The sequence below is a fragment of the Phalangium opilio genome, unplaced genomic scaffold (genome assembly GCF_054372755.1).
Source record: "Phalangium opilio isolate 3A_F unplaced genomic scaffold, DU_Popi_V2 ptg000209l_1, whole genome shotgun sequence".
In the NCBI taxonomy this organism is placed as follows: Eukaryota; Metazoa; Arthropoda; class Arachnida; order Opiliones; family Phalangiidae; genus Phalangium; species Phalangium opilio.
In genome coordinates, this window is record NW_028324217.1 from 4,931,861 (window position 1) to 4,959,631 (window position 27,771).

The 27,771-nt window shown below is 36.2% G+C and overlaps 4 protein-coding genes across 6 annotated transcripts; 1 reads left to right on the plus strand and 3 right to left on the minus strand.

Moving 5' to 3' along the window:
• Positions 1–2,403: 2,403 nt before the first annotated feature.
• Positions 2,404–5,804, plus strand: LOC149618581 (ion transport peptide-like). 2 transcript variants are annotated; one of them, XM_089854320.1, is made up of 3 exons: positions 2,404–2,575; positions 4,223–4,464; positions 5,545–5,804. In XM_089854320.1, the coding sequence occupies exons 2-3, from the start codon at positions 4,223–4,225 to the stop codon at positions 5,657–5,659; spliced, it is 357 nt and encodes a 118-aa protein (XP_089710446.1). In that variant the 5' UTR covers positions 2,404–2,575; the 3' UTR covers positions 5,660–5,804. The 2 variants fall into 2 exon arrangements, with proteins under 2 accessions (XP_089710446.1, XP_089710447.1); XM_089854321.1 differs by lacking the exon at positions 2,404–2,575 and adding an exon at positions 3,896–4,148.
• Positions 5,805–10,156: 4,352 nt separating this feature from the next.
• Positions 10,157–11,225, minus strand: LOC149618582 (uncharacterized). The gene is made up of 2 exons (XM_089854388.1): positions 11,107–11,225; positions 10,157–10,487 (listed from the first exon to the last, which is right to left on the minus strand). Exons 1-2 carry the CDS (start codon positions 11,220–11,222, stop codon positions 10,265–10,267), a joined length of 339 nt encoding a protein of 112 aa, XP_089710514.1. The 5' UTR covers positions 11,223–11,225; the 3' UTR covers positions 10,157–10,264.
• Positions 11,226–16,644: 5,419 nt separating this feature from the next.
• LOC149618583 (putative glutamate receptor) lies at positions 16,645–19,656 on the minus strand. 2 transcript variants are annotated; one of them, XM_089855105.1, is made up of 7 exons: positions 19,570–19,592; positions 19,073–19,425; positions 18,861–18,955; positions 18,704–18,788; positions 18,449–18,610; positions 17,311–18,272; positions 16,645–17,041 (listed from the first exon to the last, which is right to left on the minus strand). In XM_089855105.1, the coding sequence occupies exons 2-6, from the start codon at positions 19,097–19,099 to the stop codon at positions 17,898–17,900; spliced, it is 744 nt and encodes a 247-aa protein (XP_089711231.1). In that variant the 5' UTR covers positions 19,100–19,425; positions 19,570–19,592; the 3' UTR covers positions 16,645–17,041; positions 17,311–17,897. The 2 variants fall into 2 exon arrangements, with proteins under 2 accessions (XP_089711231.1, XP_089711230.1); XM_089855104.1 differs by having other exon boundaries at positions 19,073–19,656.
• Positions 19,657–23,617: 3,961 nt separating this feature from the next.
• Positions 23,618–27,608, minus strand: LOC149618584 (uncharacterized). Its single transcript, XM_089855059.1, has 8 exons — positions 27,047–27,608; positions 26,536–26,881; positions 26,422–26,474; positions 25,823–25,890; positions 25,631–25,719; positions 25,108–25,192; positions 24,797–24,958; positions 23,618–24,092 (listed from the first exon to the last, which is right to left on the minus strand). The coding sequence occupies exons 4-8, from the start codon at positions 25,844–25,846 to the stop codon at positions 23,769–23,771; spliced, it is 684 nt and encodes a 227-aa protein (XP_089711185.1). The 5' UTR covers positions 25,847–25,890; positions 26,422–26,474; positions 26,536–26,881; positions 27,047–27,608; the 3' UTR covers positions 23,618–23,768.
• Between the last annotated feature and the right edge of the window lie 163 nt (positions 27,609–27,771).

Below are 27,771 nucleotides of genomic sequence, written 5' to 3' on the forward strand. Positions count from 1 at the left end.
CATCTATCCCTGCTTTTATCAAATAAACATTAAAGTTGCAAGACGAACTTTTTAGACTATCAGACTTAAGAAAGGGGAAAATCTTTATCAATTAATTTATCACTGGCAACTGGTCTTAAGAGATTAATAAATTCTAGTCTGTGTTAGAAAACGGATTACGCTAGTCTGTGTTAGAAAACGGATTACGCTAATCTCTTTACGATTTTCGGTATGTTTTCTGCTTTTACGTTTCGATGTCACCATCCAGCCTTTAGTTACCCGATGAATTGTAGACTTCATTTCCTCAGCCAGGATTTTCCAATTAACCTTATTATTCCCACAAGGTCCTTAATATCTTTCAATGTGACAAATATAGTGAGAAAAACCGAAGATTTAATCATTGTTTTAAATTAGATTTGGTTTCTGGTATTAAAAAAGTAAGAACTAAATTAGAAATAGATGGTTAAATTAAATTATTTGGCAAGGTCTAAATAAAGATAATTTTTAAATATATCTTAAATAATTATACAATTTTACGCGTAGAAATGAGACTCGGTAATATACCTATTAACTATTACCAAATGTGAATGAGAGGGAAAGTATGACAACGGCCATAGAGCCTGTGTTAAAAAACGCGGACATCAAAGTTTCGCCAATAACTATTTAGTTTACTAGTGACTGATGGACTTACAAACTCGCAACTGAAAGTAGTTCAGACATTTATGCTCCTTGGTTTAACCATAGCCCACTCGATCACGCGCATAACGATGCAGGCTGCTCGTGCTATAGCTAAATTACCGAGATTTGTTTTAAACGTATCTAGTTTTATGTGCTCTTCTATTGCTTCGATAACCTTATTTAAATCCATATTATACCTTCAAATACCTTTTAAAACATTACCAGCTACTCTGTTCTGACTACAAACACAAATCGAGGAAGTTCTAGCATAAACAATAGCAGACGGTAACAGCGTAACCGCGAATTAACACAAGACCCATTTTAAGGGAGTGAACAGGCCCAGTATAGCTACGCCAATAATACGGTCAACTACGGCGAAACTCTGATGACTCGCGACTTTTGGCCATTTTGATACTTTCCTCTCATCCACTTTTGCTATTACTTAAATTAACGCATCATTTTACTGTAATTCTACCCGGGTAATTCAAAAGCCGTTTTACCAGGGTAATTTACAAGGTTACCTTGGTAAGTTACTATCAATTACCCTAAAACTTTTAATTTAATTTTACTCAAAAACTTTACCCTCGAAGGAATTGGAAGAAATTTTTTAAATTTCTCACAGTCCATGGGACATGAGAAAACGAGACAAATGAATAGGTTTCAAAATTTTATAATTGGTTTAGGCCTAGTAATTTTAATTCTTAAGACACAATTTTGGCATTAATCTTGAATGGATGCCTTAAAAGGAAAGTTTTCATTCATTGTTTAACAGTACTCTATAAATTTCATATTTATTCTTAGCTAAAAATGGTACCGAGTCCGTGGTAAATTAATTTTACAAGTAATCAAGTTTTAGTAGAAAAGATGAATAGGACATTTGAAGAGTTAAAGTTCCGTAAGCGTGCTTTATATTTAGATTCAGGGATTACATTTTCAATATAAAATTTCGGGGACTGTCTTTCAATGAAATATTTTTAAACTTTAATGTGAAATAAAGTTAGAAGTACGTGCAAGCGTGACTGGAAAATTTACAAACACAAATAAGCATCATTGAAGTTCAAGAATTGAACCAGGAATTTATAGATAGTAGCAATAGTAGATCCTATAGCTCCAATATTTGGGAGCGCATATCTCTGTAACGAAATGTTGGAGACCCCATGTTCTTCAACACTTTCCTTTCAATTTGATCCAAAGAACAGACACATTAATATATGGCAGACTTATCAGAAATACCCCTCCCCATATGGTAATAATATCCATTTTCAGTGAAACAATATCATTAAACTAAATACTGTAATAAAGCAACTTAAAAACATTGCTTCTGTGCATTTGGTCTAACATTTAAGGCAGGTCTGTCATACCTTTAATGAAAGCATACACCTGGAGCATCGTACGAACGAAAAAGCAAGCATCCAATTAAATCGAATTCCTTAACATTATCAGCACGACTTTCGATATTCGTTAGAAAATAAATAATTGGCGGTAGTAACATTAATCCCTAAAGTGATTAAGTATTCATAAATGCCGATGTTTTTGTCGCCTAAAATAGATAGGGTTCTACTAGCAAGGGTCTTTTAGAGGACAGCAAGGCAAGGGGGAAGCCTGGCCGTCTCTTGATTGCTTCATTGCACCCTATAACCAATGAAGAGAGAAAGAGAGAGTCCACCAAGAGAATAAAATGAACTAAGGAAATACGGGGGAGAGAAGCTTAAATCAGCGTGATGAATAGGGTAGTCAAGAGAAAAAGAAAAAGGCAACGGATCAAGAGATTAACTAGAATGGTCATTTTGTATAAAAGTAGCGGTCACTCCGAGAAACAAATCAGATTTCAACACGAGCTCGAACGAACATCTTTGGACGGCTCAAGGATTCCCTTCTAAACGCTAAATCCCGTTGAGCATACAATTACAAGAGCAAGGTAAGTCCCAATACAAGTAAATTTCTTTCAATCGTGGCTACTGGTATAGATGGTATTTAGTGCCGTGTCTATCGCGTCTAAGGTTTACTGACTAAATCAAGCATGATATTGCGAGGAAGGGACTTAACAGTTGTTCTGAAATCAAATAAGTTCCTTATTGAGGTTCGAAAGAGACCACCAGTTACTTGTTCAAAATTTGTTATTTTGCCGTTAACTATGAACGAATTGACTTTAAAACCATTGTTACCATGTCATGCTTTGAAACTTTGGTTTGATTCGTGCCGTTTCAGCAATAACAAGAGAAAAACGAAAATATTTTTAACTTCGAAAAAACTTATTTCCATCTCGATAAAACCCGGGTACACGTTGCATTTACTAGAAGAAAAAGAGACCACGGAGACTCACAAGGATAGCTACTTAATGCGTAACAGAGGGGGTTCGAGTGCTAATCGATGTTATTTCTACTTCGTTTCCATTGTATTAGCGAGGAAAAAATTATCATATAAAATATAACCTTAGTAACCAAGAAGACATTTTTTTTAGTTTGCGCTTTATTGCAAAGGCCCATAAGAGGCAACAGAAACGAAAGTTGAATACTTGTAAAATAGTGGAGAAACCTTTGGTTGGTTGAGACAACCCTGTGGCGTTTAGTCTCAGCGTATATAAGTGTAAAATGCACTCCACCCATTCCAGTTACATCCATGATACATTTGAACCAGTATCTTAGTTAACTACTAGTAGTGGGGTGGCGTAGCGGTTAGCGCTTTCGCCTCGCAGCAAGAGGATCCCGGGTGCGATCCCGGACTGTGGCACCGGGTGAAAATCCGGGAACAAATCCTTCTGCGTAGAGTTTGCAAGTTCTCTCCCCGCTTGTTAAAAGGAGTTTTCCTCCGTGGTCTAACCCGGTTTCTCCTTTGCATCAAAACTTGAAGAGGTTAACGGTAATAGTTAGTATAGGGCGCTGTAGGTTAGCTGTGGGACATAGGGGCTAGCCACCACCCCTCTATGCATTGTAAAGGGACCCACCTGTAAATAAGCCACAGCCTTAGTGTGGAAATCCCTTCGTAGACAAAGCTTCGATCATTATTATTATTATTACTAGCAAGTGGCGCATATGTTAGCAATAGGTCATGAGTTTCACCAATATTTTGAATGTCATGTATATAAAAACATAGGATAGGGCTTATTTCCTTCGCATCAAGAATCAGAGCTAGAGGCAGTACGTGTTAGCTTGCCCCCCGAGTGTATTGAACATGGGCTCCGGCTGGCGTTGGTTCTTGGGACGAGGGAAATTACCTAAGAGGACGGCTTCCCGCCTGTAAGTCGTTTTCTCTGTTAGTAAATTTTAGAATAGGCTACAGTGTCGGCGTTGTCTATGCGAGACAAAATTAAAGATAGTACTACGCACATTTTAACGAGGCTAGGAGACGGCAACCTGACTCCACCACCCCATTAAACCTAAGCCTAATTATGAATCCTTTAACCTAACTAACGTAATTAATACCTTGAAAGGTCAGGTCTCGGTCTCATCCCCCATAATAGAAATTAACAGGAGCCAAGGCTTACTACTTTGGTGACTTTACTCTTCAATCCAGACTTCTAGTATCGTAATTCCAATAAGAATCCGAACGAAATATTCTTTTTCAGATGGTTCAATTATCCAGGAACGGCTCAACAGGATTTGTGGTCCTTATTCTCGCACTTATCGTTGTTTTTACGTCCCTCGTCGCTGCAACGAAAGCCAGCCACGCGCGGAATCTACACAAACGCAGCTTCGCCGGTCTTGGGTGTATGGGAGTGTACGACAAGGCAAAGTTCGCCAGACTCGACCGAATTTGCGAAGAATGTTACCAAATGTACCGAGAACCCGAAGTTCACTCGCTCTGTCGGTACGGTAGACTAATTTGCTAACTTACATAACCCTTGGAGGAGAGAGGTGAGATGGAGAAGAAACGTAACCTCCTCACCCCCATTTTTGGCAACCCAGCGTAGGGTCGTACGGTACGAAAATGTCAACAATGCACCCGTGTCTTAATAAAGAAGCAAACTCATGAGAATTAGCTTCTATATTTAAATGGTGCTAGACGGCAGCACCTAAATATCCCCTACCTTTGGCACTCTGGGAAACTTTCAACCCACCAAATTCTACACCATCTCACCTCTTTCCTCCAAGTATGACCTTTTCGATAGTCCTTCTACAAATATTCCACCATAATCCCCTACCTTTGGTACTCGGGGAAACTTTCAACCCGCCAACATACTACTCCATCTCACCTCTTTCCTCCAAGTTTGACCTTTTCGATAGTCCTGCTACAAATATTCCACCCTAGAGTATTATCTAAGTAGAGTTAGCCGCGATGTAAATAAGGAAACGTTTGTCACCACTCCAATAAAATTACTCCATGGAAAATAGCATGAAACTAACGATAATAACGTCGAAACTCCCTAGTTCGTTTAGACTGACTTTTGCCCCTTAGAAATTTTCGAGTCACTATTTTTGTGAGAATTGTAAGTGATCCAAATATTAGTACTTTGAAGGAGAAGTAGGGAGGGTTAGCTTTTGTAATCCCCCAAGGTAGAGCAAGAGTTCTTGGCATGCGCAAAGCTATGAATTAACAGCATCGTTTAAAGGCTATCACTAAAATTTTAATACAGTTTAAACGTGGAAATTCACAGAATATATATAGACAGAGTAATGAAATGTGCCTTTCATAACAAGACCGTCAGTTGTTCACATTGGGTCCTGATTATGAACGGCTGCAAGTACCCTGAAGGTCCCCTTTTTCCGGCAAACAACAAGATAGTACAATATAAATAGGTCACCTATGATGGCCGAAATCCAGAAAATGTTAGATAATTTTCTTTAGCTACCAGTTAGTTTACAATAGTTTAAGAACACCACCAACGGCAATTATACAAATGATTCTAAGGGAACCATTTATTTATTGATACATTTAATTACTTTGCAGGTCCAACTGCTTCAAGAACGACTCATTCGGGCGATGCGTAGATGCCCTTTTATTGAAACACGAAGCGGAAAAACTGGACACGATGGTGGACGAATTGTACGGGAAAAGAAAGTAGGCTGGTACAGGAAAGGAAGCCATTTTGCGACGTTAAAGCACCATTATAGGACAATATTACATAAAAACAAAGTAATACAAAAATAAAGGAAAAACTAAACCATATATGTATTAAGGGAAATTATTGCGAATGTTTATACCATTTGAAATGAAATAAATTAATTTTCCTGAACATGTGACTCGATATTGTTAGATAGATCAAAAGCACATAGATGAAAACATAAAGTATACATCATTAAAGGTTGCTTGTGTAACTTGAGAATCCCAATTTACCCAATAAGGACAACACTTCTGTGAGAGACCGTTTTGCTGGATATATTTCTTGATCACGTGACGTGATACCTCTTACAATGGATTTGCTCTTACGAGCTATGTACTTCAACTTTTTATCATTCCCTTTACGTATAGAGCATTCCATTAATTACTTGCTGAGAAACCAACACACAGGAGGGAGGTCGCCCTCCTAGGTTATATTCCTACGCCCCACGGAGCAACGCCATACGGAGGCCGAGGGGAGGCTAGCCGACTCGCTCTGCCTCTAGCGGTGCTTCTTGGTGCGAGGGAAATAACCCAAGATGGTGGTCTTCCCCGTCGATCCCTGTCGTGTCTACTTTTCTTCTGGAATTAATGGATTAGTCTATAAAATCTTTTCAATAAAAGTCACTTCACTCGCTTTCAAGAGGAATAAATGAGAAATTTCCATGAAATCGCGAACTTTTCTCGCAAAATCACCCAAAGTTCGATCTATATCATTGATTAAATTTATTGTTTTGGCTGAAGAATACTTCGTCAAGGTTAATTTCCAAGGCGGTACTCTTCCAGTTAACAATATACTCCAAATTCTGTTGATTCGTCGTATAAATTTTCGTTTGGAGTTGCCATATACGTTTTCTCTTAACTTGTTTCCTCAACAACGATTTAGAAGGTGGTAGTAATATTTCCACGAATATCGAGCACAGCGCGAAACCAGTTGTGAATAAGCAAATAACCAATATGAAGTAAAAGTTTTCGATTTGCAAGGGACGATCTGATGGAGTTGAAGGACCAGATTTTAAACACATCTGTCCAAGAGACACCATGCATTTTACTCGAGCTTGCATTATGTGACTTGATTCAATCTGTCCCGCTCTATAGAACAGTACGGAAAATATGAGTTTTGCCAGGAATCCAAAAGCTAATAGCATTATTATCTTACACAAATTTGATTTCGTTTTTAACTTCCGTGTTCAGACCTTTTCTCATAAATAAGGCGTAATGAATGGACATGTAAGGTTCTTTCGAGATGTAAAATTCCGTGAAGGAACCGCATATAAAAGTCATTATTGATAAAAAGCCCTTTCGCGACATAATCGCCACAAGTTTTCCATCCATTAATTCGGTAGAAATTTCAAGGATGTCAAGATTTTTGAACGAAATGTCTGTCTCGTCATTTGTTACTCTTTTCCATATATTCCGCTTTAAGTTGTCTTCGGATGTCTAAATAACAAAATTCGGACTAATTGGTTAGCATATAGGCCTAGTCAATACGCAAAAGTTGCCCTAGCCCATTTCCCTATTGGAAAAAAGAACCCTTTGAAAAGTGTGGTGTTACCACTCCTTCTCTAGAGATGATTACCTTAATGTCGTGATAGGGCGGGGTATTTTCCATTAAAAATAGTTTCATATTTTCATCCAGGTACACATCATTTAGCTCTTCGTAGCGCAAAGGATCATCCTTTTTAGCAAGTTTGGCCAAAAATATTCCAGTGAATGATAATGACAAGCACATGGCAGCGATTCTCCATGATATCCAACAAAGACGCTCGTATAATTTGTCGCTTTTCACGACGTGCAAACGAAACTGGTTTACAAGAACCATAGCAGACGTAAAAAAATAATTTCCAAATTCATCCAGGAATGCCGCAACTGATGGCGCTCTACCCTTCCTCAAAAACTGCTTAATCAATGCCCAAAACATGGAGTATAACCATAAGGCTGCAAAAAGGAGTTCCCAAAGCTGAAAAAAGTAAAAGAGTATCGATGTTTTTAAGATATCCGTTCCTTCTTAACCCAATACCAGAAGTGAGATGAGACTAGAAGTACTGAGCTAACCAAATTCTTCACTCGGCGAAAGTGAATATTCTTGATAGCACACCAACGGTTGGCCCTCTGGTGGCGGTTTCAGAATTTCCCCTCCAAAACGTGAGACGCTCGCGGTGGTAGACGGCCGAACTAGATTCAAGCACCAGCGACCGCGTTCCGTGGCTTTAGGTTGAGTGGAAGGGGGTAGGAAATGTTTTTGGAACTCGACCAATTCTTTTCTCAGTAGTGTAAGGCGCGATGGAAGCGGCATAAAATCCTCAAATTGTTCACTAATGCCAGGATCTACTACCAATGCTAGAGCCCTTCACTTCTAGTCTCATCTCACTTCTGCCAATACCAAGAAGACGACGCCACAGCACCTCTTCCCCTTTTGAAAAAGGTATATTATAATAAAATTGCCTTACTGATTTTTGAAATGACGCCAACGATGAAAAATAGTTGGTACGAAATTTCCGTGGTGGACCAGAAATGAAGCTAAAATAGTCATAACCCATTACAGCTGAAAAGTCAAGCCAATCAACAGCTTCTTTTGTGATGGCCAAAGGTACAATGGAAAAATCGCTCTCCTAAATAAAAAAGTTGCAAATTGGTGATTCCATTAATTCCAGAAGAGAAGCTTACATTTCGAATAAGACTGCCAAATACTCCGGATCCATTTTTCTCCGAATATAATTCCCCGTATTCAATTTCACCAATAGGAATGACACTAAAATAGAGATATAATCATGGATCTTATAAAGCCTTTAGGGGTATGGAAAAGTAGTCACTTTGTCAATAATCTGTACTACTTTAATTCAGCTAATAAATATTTTTAAGATTTGATTTTACCTGAAGTTTATGCGCCTGCTTAATGATTCCCATAGAATCGACATGGCACCAGAAATTCTATCACCATCTTGTTCGCTAAACATTGGAATCTGTAAAAAATTGCTGCAACATAAGGAAACCTATCTGCCAAACAGTAGTTTTGAATGCCTTGGAATTTCTGAACTATTTCCTGTAATTTTCTCTTACTTTTTCAAAATCAAAACTTGACAATGGTAACAATATATTTTTAGGAATTTTAATTTTATAATGAAGTCAACTTTCAAGTTATGTTTACAATAAAACTTAGCAATAGACCATTCTATTAAATACAGGCATAGAAATCAACGCACAGGTTATTTCCCTAGCGCCCAGAGGCAACGCCAGACGGTGTCCGAATTCACTACACGCGGAGGGAGGGTAGCCTACTCGCGCTGCCTCGAGAAGAAACACCTTCTTGGCGCGAAAGAAATAACCCCTTGGGTGTTGGCTTATTCCTGGAATTTTTGAAATTATCCATTGTAATGTCGTTGAGTTTTTCGTAAACCCAAGAAATTTCAACCACATAAACAAAACTCCATTCTTAAGATTTCTACTGCATTTTTGACCCACATTTCGTCATTTTTTCTTGGCCAATTTGACTATGTTTTAAATTTTCTTACATTTGCTGGTTTCCCATAATTGCTATTGACAACATTATGCACCAAAATCAAAAAATTAAAATAATTTCTTACATCAGTTGTTGCAGCCCTGTATGTCATATTCAAATATTACTTTATAGTACTTTAAACACCGACTTTCTTTATCAGTTCTTATAGTAAATGTGATCTTTTAACTAAAAATACACAAGGACATATATCCACCAATAATTTAATTCAGAATAATTAATAGTAATAATTGAAGGATTATTACTAAGAAGATATCGATCATAATTATCTACATAGTTAATTGCAAATGATTTAGTTTTTCTGTGAGAATCATCAGCTGGTGGGAAAGTTTCCGAAGTAATTATATTTGTTCGAGGTTCACGCTAAAATAACCTTAACCTAATTTCCGTAAGTATGGTTCGAAAGGATTGTTGTGACGACTATGCACCCTTTAACAAGTTGGGAAAGCCAAATTATTACCTCTTCGAGTCAAGGGGAATATTATCTCCCAATTTATTTTTTCTGAATAGGCATCTTTTGACTGTCGTTAAAATTGTAATTATGAATTATTCACGAGTTTTAAAAAGGTCTATTCACAACTAGGTTGGCATTTACACAACGTTATTAAGAATTTTTCCAACATAATCGCCCATTTTTGTTCATGATAGAGCTGATTTATCCCTACAAACAATAGCAGGAAGTACGTACATAGGAATGGAAAAGCTATAGCCCGACAATATTTATAACTACGGCGTTCTAGTTGACTCTGATATGACTTGTTACTGTAATGAAAGTCAGATTGCAATAAACCCACAAACCTCGTCTTGAAATGGGACAAAAATATACAAACGTATGCGCCTTGGTAAATAGTTAAGCGTTAATGGAGTAATGAAGAGAGAACTATTTATCGCGTATGTGATTCGGTTTAGTAACCTTGCTCCAAATGTTGGGAATTATGTTGGGAAGAACCATGTTACAATTATCCAGCTTTGTGGTAGACTTATATATACTTCTGATTGTAGTTGTAGCGTCATTTAACGTGACAGGTTTTGTTGGATAATTAATTACATTTTTCAATTACAAGTTTTCATAATAGACATCAAAATTTCCGCGAAAAATGAACATATAGCTAAACTACAGCAAATTCCATAGAAGATGAAAATGAAATGAAACATTTCAATTGTCAACGGAACATCCGGAAATTCGTCAGGCTGAGAATCAATGCATAATCTTCCCAACGCTTTTATTGTTTCAATCTTGGATTGCACAATGTAAGTCGGTTCAACAAGAGCCGCACTGAAATTACATTATATTCAGAACCGTAAACCTATAGTATAATGCATAAGTATGGGTCCGACGTATGGTAACAACATTGTCCATTAGAAGGCCAAACATTATTCATTTATATTATTTTTTAATTTTTTGCAAGGAGGAAAGAAAGATTTATAAAGATAAGCTTGCTACGCGTCTCATTGTTTATTTCTCCAAGCTACTGAAATGAACAAATGATCTGTCTATAGCTAGAACCAGGAATAGATTTTCTCTACTTGGAATATTTAAGAGGCCACAGGCCCCATTCTAACATCAAATTAAAGGCAAGGTCAAGGACCACCAGCTCTAGCTTCCCAGCGTTTCATTGGCTATTCTAAAATAGAAGAGAACCGTCGATGCAAATAAAACTTGCTTACATTCGGGTTCGACGCTCATAGGTCGTTATAGCTACGTCAATACCGTGTGGCTCCTAAAATAAAATGCATTAGCATGACGTCAGGGGTGACGGTTTCTACACTTCCGCCCCTTTAATTCAACCAGAAAGGCCCAGAAAATAGCCCGTTTTAGATTCCAAGTAGAAGAAATCTATGTATTTCTGATTAAACCAATATAAGATTATAACCAAATGAGGACAAAAACTTACACGTCTTTGATAATCCTTTTTATATTTGGATCGAGATCTTTTCTCATGAATAAGACAAAATTCATTGTCTTGTACGTTTGCTTGGAAACGTAAAAATTCGTTTCAGGATCACACATATAGGTCATGGTAATCAGAAACCCTTTCAAGGAGTATAAAGTAACCAATTTACTCTGAGCCATTTCGGATAACAAGTCCACAACGTTAATATCTTTAAAATTAGAGGCAGATCCGTCTTTTTGAATTCTTGCCCAAAGATCTCGCTTCATTAGATCGGGAGACGCCTAAAACGTAGAAGTACCTAAGACGCAATGTAATAAAACAATTCCAAGGGACCAGTTTCTTTGTGGCGCCAGAGACTTTAAAAAGTTGTGACGCCCGAGACGAATTAGAACTCTGGGCTAAACGCTCCAGACTCAATTCTTTCAATAACGGCCCGGGCGGTGGAAAATAAAACTTTTGAACGCGAACCGGGGAGAAATACTAGAGCAGTACGGGGAAGATACTGACATACCGCTATACCAGAAATTTATCACAAGGAGTACAGTTAAAGTAAACTTTACACGCGGACAACACAAATGCTGTAATTAAGACTGAAGTTGTTCAAATCCGGCGTACTATACAGAGAATACATTCGGGCTCGTCTTGGACTGTACAATGTTTATGAACACTGAGAGAATCTGATATCCTCACTCCTAACAATTTAGTCCCTTGGAGTTGTATTAGTATCATGTTGTGTAGACAAAGTAAAAAATATTGATTACCTTCATGTCATAGTACGCTGCACTGTTTTCCATTACAAACAATTTCATGTTTTTATCTTCATAGACGTCTTTCAAAGTTTCGTAACGAAAAGGAGCGTCCTTTTTCGCAAGTTTTGCAAGTAAAATTCCAGTAAATGCAAGAGATAAGCACATGGCTGCGATTCTCCACGAAATCCAGGAAAGACGTTCGTGCAGTCGATCACTACTGACCAGCCGGAATTGGTTTACAAGCATCATGGCGGATGAAAACAGATTATTCGCGAACTCTTTCAGATATTCAACACTTGAATGAAGAGGTTGTATCAACCAATTGACAAACACCCAAAACAGGGAGTAACTGAATAACACCAGAAAAAGCACTATCCAAAGCTAAAAATTAAAATGTTATTTCAAACATTTATTCATTTGCGTACGTTCTATTACTTACGGATGGTTGAAAACAAGACAAAGATGAAAAGAAATCAGTTTGAAATTTCCGTGGTGGTCCAGAAATTAAGACGTTTTCGACATATCCAATTCTCGATGTATAATCAAGCCAGATGACATCAGTTTCTTTTGAAAGAAGAATGGGTGCAAAAGTAAAATCGCTTTCCTATAATTAAACAGAGATAAAAATAAAGAAGTTGAAGAATTCCCTTCAAAGTAGGTGCAGCATCGTCTGCTTAAGGTTAAGACGGAACATCCGGTATGAGAATAACAAAGACATTAAATAAGGCTTCAAAGTTGCCAGTCCCACACCAAAGCCCTTTTGTCTGAAGCCATATCTATCGTCTTTGGACGTTCCATTTTAAGACAACAAGGTGGTCAAACACCAGACTCTATTTTGCTTCCGTCTATAGAAAAAGTTATATTCTTAAGTTGGATTCTACTATAGAGATGTAATGCTAATCATTAGTGTGGTTCGAAAGGATATTTTCTATTAGCACTCATCCTTCATAAAAGAGTTAGCTCATAAATTGTTGGGGTATTTATTTAGTAGCCCTTCGTAGGTTGTGAGTTGAGATTATACTTTAATAGTTGTAATTATCGACCCACTCCACTTACATTACGAATAAGGTTTCCCATAATTCCAGAGCCGTTTTTGTCAGAGTACAATTCTCCAGTGTCTATTACACCAATCGATACAACACTGAAAGATATGAAAACCAGAAGTTAAGGAGCGCAGTAAGTCGCTTGAAGACAATTTTTCCCCTCCTCAATAAGTATATTGTAATGACACCCAAGCGAAATAAACTTATAAATTGAAAATTTCAGCTCTAAACCCTTGATTTCACTGCAATTGTAAAAATATCTAATTAACAGATTTTGCAAGGTCACTAAGGGACTCGGTTAAATGCCACCCTCTACACGTGATGCATTACTTCACACTCTGACAGCGTATAACCTCATAAAACTATCGTACAAGAGGTCATAAAGCTAAACTAGAGCGTCATCAAAGACTATAGAACGCCTTGCCTGAGGGTTTTGTGCTTTAAAGTCTTCAAAAAAACTTAAGAGCTTGGATTCAGAACAAAAAGGTAATGTTTTCTTGTTTTATCATAGTTCTGTTATTATTGTGTTGTCTATATGGCTTATCAACCTTACCCCTCTTCCAAATAAACAAATATTGTAAGCTTTTTAATGACGTCACAACCGATGCCACTCATTACCTAAAATTGAGTCGCCGCTTAAGACCTTCCCATATTGGAGAAAATAGTCCAGTAAAAGTCTCTCCATCTTGTTCTAAGTACGTTAAGAGCTGCGTATAATGTTACTAATTGTCAATTGATTATACTATATTTTTAATAACAATAAAGTGTACAACATACCTCAGTAGTTACTGCTCTAACCATCATGGTTTATGTTTTAAAACTAAAACGATTTCTTAAAGAAGTATCCAGTGGAACATGTCTATTTTGCTGGGCACAACCATCCGTCTAGTGTAGAGTATTTTTATAGCGTATTCTGTTGAAATGAATGAATTCGATTGGATTGTTTTTAACCTTAATATAGATATTCATTAACAAAAATTGCACGCTAGCCCCATTCATCCACCTTTGACGCTAGGTATAAATATTTGAAATATAGCTTTAACTACACGTACTATCTCGTGATTCAATTAAGACCACTAAATTATAACTATAACCAGAAGCAGGTTACTTAAAGTAATTCATTGTGGACTTAATATAAGTTGAGGACGGTTTACATTAACTTACTAACTATTGAAATTATCCTTCTTCGACAAAACCCCAATTTTAGCTGCAAAAAGTAAAAAGAAAATTAATTTCAATAACGAACGTAAACACAGCGCTAACAATATTATAAAGACATGCCTTAGCTTGTTGTACAATAATCAATTCCTCAGACACAACAATACAAGCATTATAATATTTTTGCAGTTTTATTTTTAACGTTGCAGTGGATTTTCACAAGGAAGAGGTGGTCTTCTACCATAATTATTGTCACATAGTAGAGCGTTTCAGAGAAAGATAAAATGTTGTACACGCATTGAGCTATATTACATGAATGAAATTTTGCTGTATAAATATTGAATCTATTAATTTAATGATTCTAAAGACCATTATAGTCTGATCCTATCTTAGAGGAGAACGAGATCTAAATAGAAAAAGCATTTATTCTACTGAGTTTTAGATTTCCACTAAAATTAGAAGAAAATAAACTAAAACAGAAATATTGATGTGATTACATTCATGCTGAGTAATTACGATTAACAGAGATAAAAATCTTCTAGCAAAATCTGTTCTGTACCTGAGATTAATATGACTTGGGAATAACATTAACCCAACGCAATTGGAGAAAATGCAAAGGTATTTCAACATTACTTTTCTCGCACCTTTTCTAAACTAACACTTTCAGCTAAAAGTTTATTCGAAACATTGCGAGCTGTAAGTTCAAAGGAAAAGTGGAGGTAACGAATGGACTTTTCTAAATATAAAAGTAAAAATATTAAAAAAAAAGTTACAAAATAGTTAGCATTTATTTAGTCTTAAAAACGAGGACTAATGCGCTGCCATTGGTTTATCCCTACCTCACCCTTACCTCTCTCAGCCTGTGAGGATTCAAGCAATCCCGTAGGGATAAGTGGTTCGATTTAGCAGACGCCACTACACCAATAGTGAGTGGTGCAGTAATCTTCGTTTTTAAGACTAATTAAATGCTAATTATTTTGTAACAAGAGATCATTTATTTTTTTTTTTGGAATATTTTTCCTTTTATATTTAGAAAAAGTCCTTTCTTTTAAGGTATAATGTTATGTTACCTGAGATTTTCATTTAAGTGTCTTATTATCGATTGTTAAGATACATACTTCGTATAAACAATAACATTCGGAGTTATCACATTAACATAACGCACTTGAAGATAATGCAAAGGTATTTGCTTTCCTCGCACCGTTTCTAGACTAATGCTTAGCGCCTGGTTTATTCGGAACATTGCGAGCTGCAAGTTTTAAGTGTCTTAAAATCGATTTTCAAGACACATATTTCGTAGGAACAAACATAAGTTCATAAGATATGTTCCATAAGTTTTTCACTGATTACTGAGAGCTTGCCATGAAGTGACGTAAGTCATAGATTCTCGTAAAGCGTCGCCTTGTGAGACGCTGTCAAAGGCTTAGCACAGACAGTAGTCAATTCACGCCTGTCATTCTCGAATCAGCTCTCAGTAAGTCTCTAGCATTAGGAAGTATAGGTAGTGTCGTACTTATGGAGCATATCTTATAAACCTATGATAAAAACCATGACTTTCACAGTCAACCCTGCGATTCAACATAGTCATATTTACAAAAAGAAAAGACGTGCTACTTCTAAAACTACTTTAGTATAGTTTGAGATAATGTTTTAGTTTTGGTGCAATTTTGATGTTGGGGGCGACGCGTCCGCGTCACACGTCATTTACAATATCCTTGCTACCTCACTTAATAGTATTTTTATTTGCCTACGCTGAATATCACGAGTTTTTGATGGAAATAAGGGACTCGAAGGTCGGATGATGAATAGTTAAGATACATACATTGTGTTTCGGATAAGTTCGCCGTAAGTTAAAAGGGTGTATGTGTTCTTTGGGTCAAATTATGTTCAAAGTTTCAAAGAACATAGGTTCTACAAGATTTAGTTAAGGAGAAAACAGTTGGGCTCCGAGGGAAGGTGGTACTTGAGGCCTTCTAGCAATTGCATTTTAATAGATTTTTCATTTAATTCAGTTTGTATGGTGGCAAGATTAGAGGGATTATGCATCAATGTGTTTGTTGGAATATGACTTTTACCTCTCAGAGTGACGATGACGTTACGGAGAAGTATGACGCTGGACGTATCTCTGTGTGTGTGTGTGTGTCTGTCACCGCGTTCCCAGTTGGCAAATTGGGGCAAACGTATTCCCAGAAAGCGATCGGTTAGGGTTTCGAGAAACGTCTTGCCTCCCAATGAAAGTTCTTCCACCAAAGGTTTACGCAATTGCGAGTTTTCTTATCAGTTATATACCCTGAATTTCGAAAAATTGTTAAAGAGGCATACGTTTTAATTCAAATGTCAACAATAGCTATGTTTAAAATGATTTTAGGAATTAAGTTTCTTAAATTCAACTGAATTAATGGCGATTAAAATAATTAATATCAATTACATTTATTTAATTATTTACGAAAAACATGTTAATTTCGTCTCAATTCGGAGAGGTATATTTTGTTTTCCCAACTTGTTATTTAAAAATTTGAAACTTAGTATTAGAAAGAGAAAAAGCCATTTGTTTTAACATTTTTTCCATAAATAGTAATTGAGTCCGTCTCTCCACGAGCGCTTAGGTTTCTCTTAGGTTCTCGTTGGATTCTCAATAATATTACCGGACGATAGAGGACACGGTAAATCGTAGGCTCTCGCTTGCTGGGGTTTGTTGTTGCGACGTTTCTTACGGTAATATTTACAAAAATTTTAAAATAAAGTCACTGGTACAATTGCGTGAGTTCTTCAATCCGCTACTCAAAAATTATCTCAGCAGTTACAGAGCAAATCGCCAAAGTGATCAAGAAACAGTAGAAGATCATAATGAAATAAAAACTTTCTATTGATAATGGTTGATCAGGAGATTCAAGGTTTGATCCAGCAGACATGCATAAGTACCCCAATGATGCTACATGGTCTAAGCCTGATTGCAAAATTTGACCTTCTTCAATCTGACTTGCACTAAAGAATGAGAAACAACATGTTTTAAGCATCTAACAGAAATGTTACATTCGCTTAAAATTCGTTCAAGGCGAATTCTCGTTGACTTTGCCTATGTTTTTTGCGTGAAAATTCACGCATGCGCAGATATGTATTTAAAGTAATGTAACGTAGAAACTTCGTGAATTTGATTAGTAGTCACAGGAACGCGTAAAAAAATGCTCGATCTGCGCATGTGCACGGTAGTTCGCCTTATAACTTAAGGGAAGAGGTATCAAAATTGTACTTACGTGCGCTTAACAATATTTCTTATATTGGCATCCAGCCCTCTGCGCATGTACAAAACTGACCTTACATTCATATAAGGTACTTTCGAAATGTAACATTTGTTTAAATTAATGCAACTCATGCTTAAAAAAAGCAGAAATGAATTCTTGTACGTGATAGTAACTCCTCGACCTTCCATTGCGTCATCAAGAAGCTCTATAGCGTTTGCATCCTCTATAGCGATGGCTGTTCCATCTTTAGTACATTTTTCCCATGATTGTCGTTCCAAAGGGTCCACAGAAGTCTTAAAGCGTAAAAAATTGTAGAATTAAATAAAATATATCGGTCTTGAAGTGATGTATGTAGGGGCGTGTCAAGAACTGAAATCTGAAGTAGTTGCGTTACTAGTTCCTGGAGTAGTGATTGTCTGTCGTCTGCTTAAACGTAGTAAGCGTGGAACGACTCGGCGGATAGATACAACTAAAATTCTTATGACCATTCCTAATGCATTTAAAAGGCTAAGAAATTCACGCATGCCCTGTTGAGCTCTATTTGATGGAAGAAGAGCTTGACGTAGGCCCTACGTAACACATATAGTTAGGAATTTTAATCATACACTAAGGTATTCATAAGGCGGAGTTCCTTTCAACAAATAGAATTTGATCTTTTCATCCGAAATTATGTCACTCAATTCCTCGTAACGGTACGGATCATCTTTCAAAGCAAGTTTCGCCAACAAAATACCAGTAAATGATAAAGACAAAACCATGGTGGCAAGTCTCCATGAAATATGTGAAAGACGTTCGTAAAGGAAATCACTATTGTAATTTCGATGCTGATTCACGAGTACCATGGTAGAAGCGAACAAATGGCTACCAAAATTCTTAAAAAATTCCCGCAGCTTCGTATGTTTTTTAAAAATCCATGTGAGGATTGTCCAATACAGCGAGTATAAAAACAGCGAAAGAATAAGCATCTGCCATAACTGTAAAATAAATAAAAACGAGTAATTTCTATATTGTGTATTCTCTCAGGCCACACGAAAACCAGCCTGCCAGCCAAAAAAGGTCGGATTTATACTTTTATAGCTCTGAAGATTGCAAAACTAAAAACCGAACTTAAGAATAAGAACTTCCTCGGTAGGAGAAAAAAGTTTCTTACTGATTTTTGAAAAGACGACAGAGATGCAAAATATTCGGTGGTAAATTTTCTAGGTGGTCCAGAAATTATGTTCCAATCCTGGTAGTTCATTACTGAAGTATAGTCCAGAAAATCCACAGCTTTCTTTGTAATTGATACTGGACTGATAGTGAAATCGGTTTCCTAACACAAATATTGGCAGTTCAATCAAATTTATTAAAATTCATTTCTGTGATTGGTGGAGACTTAGGGTTAAAAACGTATAATTAAACGTACATTACGTATAAGGGTACCCAAGATTCCAGAACCACAAGTGCTGTTATGAACCTCACCGTAATCAATATCACCATGAAATTTGACACTTAATTGTTATATAATTAAAAAAGAATTGTCAAATTAGTTCATTTCAAAATGTGTAAATACGAATATGTACCTAAAATTTAATTTTGAACTTAGAGCTTCCCATACAACCGAGTAATAACCGGTTACACTTGGTCCTACTTCTTGCTCTTCTATGAAAAACATTATCTGTACAAAATAATGAAAGAACAATTGTCAAAAGTCATGGGTAAAAGACGGATTATCTGATATCGATAAACCGTTTACAGGCCTAATGTTTGTTGTTGTATTTATTAAAAAACATACCTCAGTAGTAACTCCAACGTAATTCATTATGAACTTAGTATTTTGAAGACGTCTTGAAAAAACTTACTGACGTCTGCAATTTCCGCAATTTCACGAAATGAAAACTACAAAGTTCGAGTGTTAACTCACAATATCCTTCTCCGATCAAACCCTAGTTTCAACTGCACAAATAGAAAATCTATTTCAATAATAACCGTAAAAACAACGTAAACAATATTATAATAACATGACTTGAGCTTAATATCCATAAAACAATTCCTCAGAAACAACAATACAAGCTGGAAAATGGTTTCGCGTCATATCATTATTATTAATTATTGCGTTGCACTACATTTTCACCAGGAACAGGTGGTCTTTTCCCATAATTAATGCCACATACAATAAGTCGTCATGTCGTAGAACGTTTCAGAGAAAAATAAAATAATGCATGTACACCCATTATGCAATATTACATGTATTCACTGTTGTTGTATAAATATTGAATATGTTAATTTTACCATGTTTAAGACCATTATAGTCGGATTCTCACTCAGTGGAGAACGAAAGCAACATATAGAAAAAACGTTAAATCTATGGAGTTTTGGACTTCCAGTAATATTGGGGTCAATGGAACCTTTCGATGTAAAACAAGACGGTCCAAGGGCTCGTAATAGTAGCCATATCGTACGAGTGAATAGCCCCTCTATACCCTACCCTAATGAGTGGATAACCCCTCTATACCTTACCCTAATGAGTGAATAGCGCTATCTTTTTCAATGCTTAAATGATTTACCGTGCATAAAATCAGAGTGAATAGCCCCTCGATTCCCTACTCTAAAGTCTAAACAGTGATTAAATTATAACCGTATAAATTTACTTATGCTGTAATTCTAATATTCCGGCGAATCGAAGAACAGATAGTTTTTAGTGATAATCCCCTCGATGAGTTTACAACATAGACTTATGCCGATGCACACTTATCGCATCTTATAAATTTCAAACAAGGACTTATGCCCAGAAACTTTTGAAAGAGAAAGTTTAGTTATAGTGATTACGCATTTTAGTGATTATCCCCTCGAATTACCTTTAGCAATGCTAAAATGATCAAACGCATAACGCTCATTTAACACTATGTTAGCTCTATCTAAACCCACATTTGAATTAACCGCCTAAACGTTCCAGTCAAACATAACATAGATGACGATAGCTACCGAACGAGAACGAAACACATGAAACGGGGAAAATCGTTATCTATTTAATTAGCACATAAATAAAAAGGAAATAAATATAAAAACCCCAAACATACAAATTCATAAGTATCCGACCCCACAGATAAAAATTCAAAAGTATCCGACCCCACAGATTAAGAGGTACCCCACCCCACATCACCCTGACATTTTAGAGATAAAAATAAATAATAAAAAACTCGGGGTTTCTATCAAGTCTCTATAGCTCAGTGGTAGAATTTCCGTCTACTACGTGAGCGACCCGGGTTCGAATCCCGGCTGCGATCTCAAAAAAATTTTAATTAAAATTAAATTTCTAACCGAGCCCAGTTACCCCTATGGGTGGGTTGTGGTAATATAAAGTTCATTTTAAGCTAAAATCTGACGATAACGATAGCGAAAACTCCGGCCACTACTGTTATCTATGGAGTTTTGGACTTCCAGTAATATTGGGGTCAATGGAACCTTTCGATGTAAAAAAATGGATAGGCAACGCTCAGTAGAGGGTCATACAAGGGGGTTTCTTTTCGTCTCTGGGCACTCTCATGATTTAAAAAAACTAAAGCGCAGGCGCCAAAAAGCGAGATAGAAGGCAAAGTTTCACCCCAGTGTTTTTCCCTCATATTTACATCAAAATGGTCTATACAATCAATCTGAGCAATTCCGTTAAACATTTTGAAAATATTAACAGAGATAAAATTCATTTACCAAAATCTGAGCTGTATCTGAAATAAATTCATCACTAATCAGAGTATGTTCTATCCTCGAATGAGAAACGATTACAATTTATGAATCTCCTTCTCGCTCAATGAACATTAAAATCTGTTAACAATAAAATAATAATGAATATTTAATTGCAAGCTAATTTATATAATTATATAACTTACTATAGTTGTTGCTAATTTATATGCATATTTGAAGAAAAAAAAAGTTAACTTCAGGGTCTGTTTTGAATCGAATGCAAGCAGGGTATGAAAAGCTCGAAATATTCAAGGGAAAAGAAATAGATTATTAAGCAATATTTGAATATGCTGTATTCCGCTCTATTTTTATGTATTTACCAAGACATGAAACAACGCCATGGAAAACAAGAAAAAGCCATAATGGTTTATTTGTGGATATACATATACAACAATGTTTGCTATTTGCGTAATAGTGATTATTGGATGGGTTAGATATTTACCTTCAATTTATGTACCTTTAAAATGCTTTATTACTAATTAGGGCTGTAGAAGTGATAATTAAAAAACGTGTACAAATATTTTATAACTTGAGTTTCATCACATTGTAACAAGTCACATCACTGAGATGGAAAAATTCCGTGTTACAGATAGGAGCATTCGATTTGCTAAACCCCCTTAAATCCTGAGTAATGACAATACACTGAACTTCCTTTTCATGTTTTTATGATAGGCGTGTCACATACGCGTATTTCGCAATATATGGTAATGAAGAGCAAGACGATCAATAATTCAGGGACAATAGCTTCTTTGACCCTTTAAACTCAGTTTGACTCTTAGAACCCACCCTTAGTTTATAGCAGGCTTCTCAGAAACACCCTGTATATAAGGTAAATTGGTCAGATGCAGCTTTATATCGTTGCGGTATATTATGATAAGCTAACCCCTTAATAATTTATCCAAATAAAAGCTTATTATAATTAAACAGGTGGTCTCTTCCTGCAGTTATTTGAACATTAATGTGAAGTATAATTAAAATTTTCAGATAGGTCTACACTTTTGAACGTTTGCATATAGACATAAAAACGTTTTACTTTTTACATAAAAACGTTTCCCTTTTTACATAAAAATGTGTGCATATTTACATAAAAATGTGTGCTTATTTACATAAAAATGTGTGCATATTTACATAAAAGTGTGTGCTTATTTACATCAAATATTTGCCTATTTACATGAACATTTTTTCTGCATAGATACATAAAAATGAGTATACCTATTTAAATATAAATGAGTGGCTTAATGCATGAAAATGTGTGTCTATTTTTTGCTGTTCAAGAAAATAAATACAGAAAGGTGTGACCGTGTTCTTGCGAAACCAATTCCCCTTTAGCTCACTGTAAAAAATGACTCATAAGCTAAAAATCTTTAAAAATACAAATTCAATGCTTCAAGTCCTTCACTATAGATTTTAAGGGTGTGGGTGTCTTAATATTAAGGCATCTAATCTTAAAATGAAAGGGTGTACCCGCCTAGATGGATATTTATACGCCTCTAAACATAGCGAAAGTATTGACAAAGTAACGGCGAAACTTAACAACATCAAAATAAAGTAAAACTTTTCAATCGATAAGGGAGCAAGAACCACTGTGTCGTCGGTGGCAGTGTTCATGCATAACTGGCCAAGGAACGACAATTTCTCTAATTTTGATTGCATTATATGACTTTCAGCGATGACATTCGCCCTAAAAAAGACAAGATATTTCATTAGGCCTATGTTTTAGGCTTCAATAGGTTCTTTTCAAATGTGTCGTCTGCTTCATATCTAGGGTTGACAGTTGACACGTAATATACGGTTTCTGGACAACAAGGACGTTAAATAGGGCTTCAAAGTTACCAGTCCATTTGTTTGAAGGCATATATAACATCTTTGTTGTCCACATTCCCATCAATGTCCCTTATTAAATGGTCAAACACAAGACACCATTTTACCCCCAACTATTGCTAATGGTCGTTATGGTGTTTTAATCAAAAATATAATGGACAGTAAGTTTCAATAATGATTTCGACATGACTAAATCAATAAAAAGAAACAGGCCGTTATTCTCTAGCCCTTAAGTTTATGTATGAAACTTTCTGTACGTCGTAATGGTAGAGACGGCTCGAGCTAGTTCGAGAACGACGGAAGCGAGAATTGACTACGCGTGGTTTTGCAGTCCGTCTTTCTATTTAGTCTGTAGTAAGCCTTTGACAGTGCCTCACCAGGCGTTGGTTTACGAGAATCTATGACCTACGTCACTTCATGACAAGACCTCAGTAACCAGTGACAAACTCATGGAACATATCTTATGAACTTATTTAAGAGATAGGTCTGACTCACGCTTTTCTTATGATTTTCTTAGTTTCCGCACTAAGTTCCCTTCTCATGAACAACGAGGACGTAAGAGTCATGTATGGGCGTTTCGAGTAGTAAAATTCCGGAGTTTGGCCACATATGACCATACTTAAAAATAGCACAGCTCTTTTATAAAAGATGAAAACCAATCTTCCTTCGGATATATCGTCTAACGTCTTAAAGGCATCAGTATCTTTAAAAGGTACGGCAGTACCATCCTTCTGGGTTCTTAGCCAGAGACCGTGTTTTACAGGATCCGTCGAAGTCTAGGCATAAAAATATTCATAAATTAAATGCTTTATAGGGTTACAACCCTAGAAATTCCATCAACTTATGTTGTTTTAACATCAAAACAATAAAGTATCAAATAATTACCATTAGGTCATCGTGAGCAGCAGTCTCCTTGGTCAAATACAATTTCATATTTTTGTCCAAAAAATGTCTTCCAATTTTTCGTATCTGATGGCAGCATCTCTCATAGCAAGTTTAGCTAATAGGAGACCAGTAAATGACAGCGACAAGACCATTGCCGCCATCTGCCATGAAATCCAGCTAAGTCGTTCATAAGAACGATGGATTCGAACCTGGCGAAATTGGTTCACGAGAATTACGGATGAAGTGAAGATGTAGTTGCCAAGTTTCTTAAGAAATGCAGTTAGTGATGTGTCTCTATTTAGAAACTGCATCACCGATGCCCAAAATAACGAAAACATGAATAAAACCACAAGGATCAAGTTCCATAACTATAAAAGAGAGACTGATCTATAGCAAAATATTAGCAGCAAAGGGCCGTCATTTATAAAGATGGCCGCCAATCGAAACCCAAACCCCATTAGACCCGTCCACAGAAAATAAGGAACCAGATTATATTATATATATGATATAATTGAAATCCGTTGAAACGCGGGAAAGTTATTCCACAAACAGTGGATTTTGCATTTTCAGGCGCCATTTTAAAATATGGTGGCAAATCGAACCCCAAAAAGCCATAAAGCCTATCTATAGGATATAAGCTTCTTCGGTGTGAGAAAGTGGATAGGCAACCCTTAGTATCGGGACATTCAATAAGGTTGATCCGTAGGACTCTCTGAGCCCGAAGCACCTAGAACGCAGGTGCCGAAAAGTGAGATGGAAGGTATTGTTTTACCCTCGTGTCTTTCCCTCTTTGTTACATCGAAGAGGGAACCAGTATACTAAATATAATTGAAATCGGCTGAAACACGCGGACGACATTCCATTAAAAGGGTATTTTACATTTTTAGCTGCCATTTTTCAAGATGGCGTCGGATTGGAGAAATGTTTCTTAATGCGTGCAACCTACTACTTAAGAGTAACCTTTGTGCAAATTTTCAATCATTAGGTAAAGCGGTTTGGGCTGGGCGTTGATTATTAGCCAGAATGAAAAGTTTAAAACTTATTGAATTTGAGAAAAAGAAAACACGATTACCGATTTTTGAAATGATTTCAAAGAAATGAAATAATCAGGACGAAATTTTCTAGGTGGGCCAGAGAAAATGTTCCATTCTTCGAAATTTATAACTGTTGTATAATCAAGCCATTGTACCGCCTTTTCTTCAAGGTACAAGGGTAGTAAGGCGAAAGAGGTTTCCTGCAAGTAAACGTTTTCAATAAGTTGAACCCTTTGGAGGTAAAAAGAAAATTTCAGGTTAAACTTTCTTCGTTGAACGATAATTTGAAAATAGTGTCGATACTAAAAATGGTGGGAAAAAATCTAGGCATCGTTTAACAGTAACTCACATTTCGAATTAGAGTTCCGAAAATGCCAGTTCCATTCGTTTCGGAATCAACGTGGCCATATTCCAAGTCCTCTATAATTACAATGCTGCAAAAGCAAAATATTGAACTTTCCTAATAATATTTCGTTAAAAACAAGTTGGTAAAACAGACTTATACCTCTCCGAGCCGAGTGGAAGACAACCTACAAGCCTATTTACCTAGATACGCAATTATTGCTCCTTATTGATAAGCAACAACTAATCATTTTTGAGAGGTGTGACTAATTTAGCGCTTGAAAGTAAGCCTCACAAATCGGTAGTATATAGGGTGTGTCGAATCACAGCTAAGGATAATGACAATTGGTGGAAGCCTAGCCATTGGGAGGTTAGACGTATTTCGTAACCCTAGCCGATCACCGTGATTTGCAATCTGCGAACGTGGTCCCTGGGGATGAAACAACAGACACACACATAGACACGACCGTAACTGAACCGAACCTCTCCGTAACGTACGCTACTCGGAGAGGTAAAAATACAACACTTACCTAAAATTGAAATACAACCGCAATATATCCCATACAACTGCATATGGTCCTGACCATTTTCCATCTTCGTTTTCCAACATAATTGGTATCTACAAATTGTTTTTGACAGTGGATTTTTAACAGAGATATAGAACATTTATGCGCATAAACAAATTCATGCTACAGCTTTAGAACATTTTTATAATTATTTACGTCAGCAGATGCCACGTTGTACATTATATCAGATGAAATCGTTTCAAGGTAACTTAATATTCACTGAACTGCAAATACAATTTACTTCAGTTACATTTGCATATTCCACACGTAACTTCTAGCCAAATTAAAAGACTGTTTCCGATTAAAATGAAAATATGTGCAAATCAGATTTCTCTACTTCCCCCTTGTTAAAAATATATTACTTCTAAATTAATACGGAAGTGAAATTATTTATGCGAAGAAAATCGTATAGTGTTGATACTAAATTAGAAACGTAACTTAACTAGCAGATGAAAACAAGTTGGGAAATCAAAATTTTACCTCTCCAAGTCGGAAAGACTTTCACTACCCACATTTTCCTGACCATGCAACTACTGCAATTTATTGATAAGCAACTACAGGTGTTAAAATGAAAGTACTGATTACTGAATTATTCAAGTGCTATACAAAGTTTAATACATAGCTCGGTAAACACTATCCTTTCGTTATATCATAGAGTATATACCAAGGATGATAGGTGAGGATGCACAATGCGTAACACGTTTTTGTATTAAACAAAGCAAAATTAGGTTGGAAAAAACAGCAATTTTACTTACAAACTTTACTTAGTAATCCGACCAAAATGAATTATTTTCCAAACCTAAAGAGCCTTACGAAACAAAGTAATTGTAACAATTTTATTTATGCGTGGTGCGTTGCCATTATCTTACATTGAATCTGGAGCACTAGAATTTCGTCATGAAACACGCTTATTGATTTGAGCTGTGGAGCTATCGTATACTTAGTAAGTTAAAATACATTAGATTGGCTCATTAGCAAGTCACGCGTACTGTTTTATTTACATTAATTAGTTTCGACCTGGATATGTTTGTTGCAATAACAAAAGTTCATAGATAAAAAACAAAAAGGTTTACTTCGTTCACAGTTTCCAACCTTTAGTTGTTGACACTATGTAAAATTACAGTCAAACGTCCATCTTCTCAACCTGTACACAAGCCAACCAATCGTTTTTGGTTTTGGGTGATGATAAGTTTCGAAGTCCAAAATTGGTAAATTCTAGGGGAACGGTAGCTCTCTTAGATCAGACTTGATACTTCCTCTAATGTATAAGGATGGTTTTTTTATTGGCCGTAATGTAATTCATTTTGATAAGACACAGCGTGAATCACGTGAAAATTGGCCCTACACAACCCGAATAATTTGAACAGAAAAGGAAAATACCTAATGTAACGACTTAAAGTAATTATCTTCTGCTGTAATGAATTTCATATTCCATAGAGAATAAGCAGCCAGAATATTTTTCTCTGTTGATCGGCCAACCTCATTTGCACCTTAATTGAAAAAGAAAATTCTATTATCTCCCGTATAACAGAAATATATTTTTTTCGAAGTTTTTATAGCATGATCGTTTTAGCATTTCGACGCAGAATAAGCATCCATAAAGGATTAAAATTAAGTTAAGATTGTCAACTTAGTTAAAGGGGCTGTAAAGTAGCCATCACCGGTTGGGTAAAAGTTATTTGAAATACATCACAGGCACAATGTGACACCAAGATCCAAAGACTCCATATGGAGTGGAACTGCACACTAGTCCTTACGTTTTGCACCATTGCAGCGCTAGCTTTCGAAGTAAAACAAACTAAGTTCCTTGGAACCACGCCTTTTCTTAGTCATGTGCCTCTGACGCAATTATAATAAATTTATACCCACCTGCCGATGACTCATTTACAGTCCATTTAACATTAACAAACATTTGAGAACTTTTAATTTAATTTGACACTAACAACTAGGGTTGTAAGTCGGAAAATTTTCCGCGGAAAATTTTCCGAGCGGAAAATTTTCCGGAAAATGACCGAGCTATATTTTTCCGGAAAATTTTCCGTATTTTTCCGCTACCGGTTTTTCAATTAAAAAGTTAAAACTTTAAAATTTTTCAATTGCCTTTC

Coding starts and splice junctions, on each gene's coding strand:
- LOC149618581 (XM_089854320.1), top strand. CDS start 4,223: ATGGTTCAATTATCCAGGAACGGCTCAACAGGATTTGTGGTCCTTATT. Junction 4,465..5,544: donor GAAGTTCACTCGCTCTGTCG/GTACGGTAGACT, acceptor ATTACTTTGCAG/GTCCAACTGCTTCAAGAACG.
- LOC149618582 (XM_089854388.1), bottom strand. CDS start 11,222: ATGTGTGATCCTGAAACGAATTTTTACGTTTCCAAGCAAACGTACAAG. Junction 10,488..11,106: donor AAAAGGATTATCAAAGACGT/GTAAGTTTTTGT, acceptor ATGTAATTTCAG/TGCGGCTCTTGTTGAACCGA.
- LOC149618583 (XM_089855104.1), bottom strand. CDS start 19,099: ATGAATTACGTTGGAGTTACTACTGAG. Junction 18,611..18,703: donor TGGGTACCCTTATACGTAAT/GTACGTTTAATT, acceptor TATTTGTGTTAG/GAAACCGATTTCACTATCAG. Junction 18,273..18,448: donor TGTCGTCTTTTCAAAAATCA/GTAAGAAACTTT, acceptor TTTATTTTACAG/TTATGGCAGATGCTTATTCT.
- LOC149618584 (XM_089855059.1), bottom strand. CDS start 25,846: ATGTACAACGTGGCATCTGCTGAC. Junction 25,193..25,630: donor CGGTTGTATTTCAATTTTAG/GTAAGTGTTGTA, acceptor TTGCTTTTGCAG/CATTGTAATTATAGAGGACT. Junction 24,959..25,107: donor TCGGAACTCTAATTCGAAAT/GTGAGTTACTGT, acceptor GTTTACTTGCAG/GAAACCTCTTTCGCCTTACT.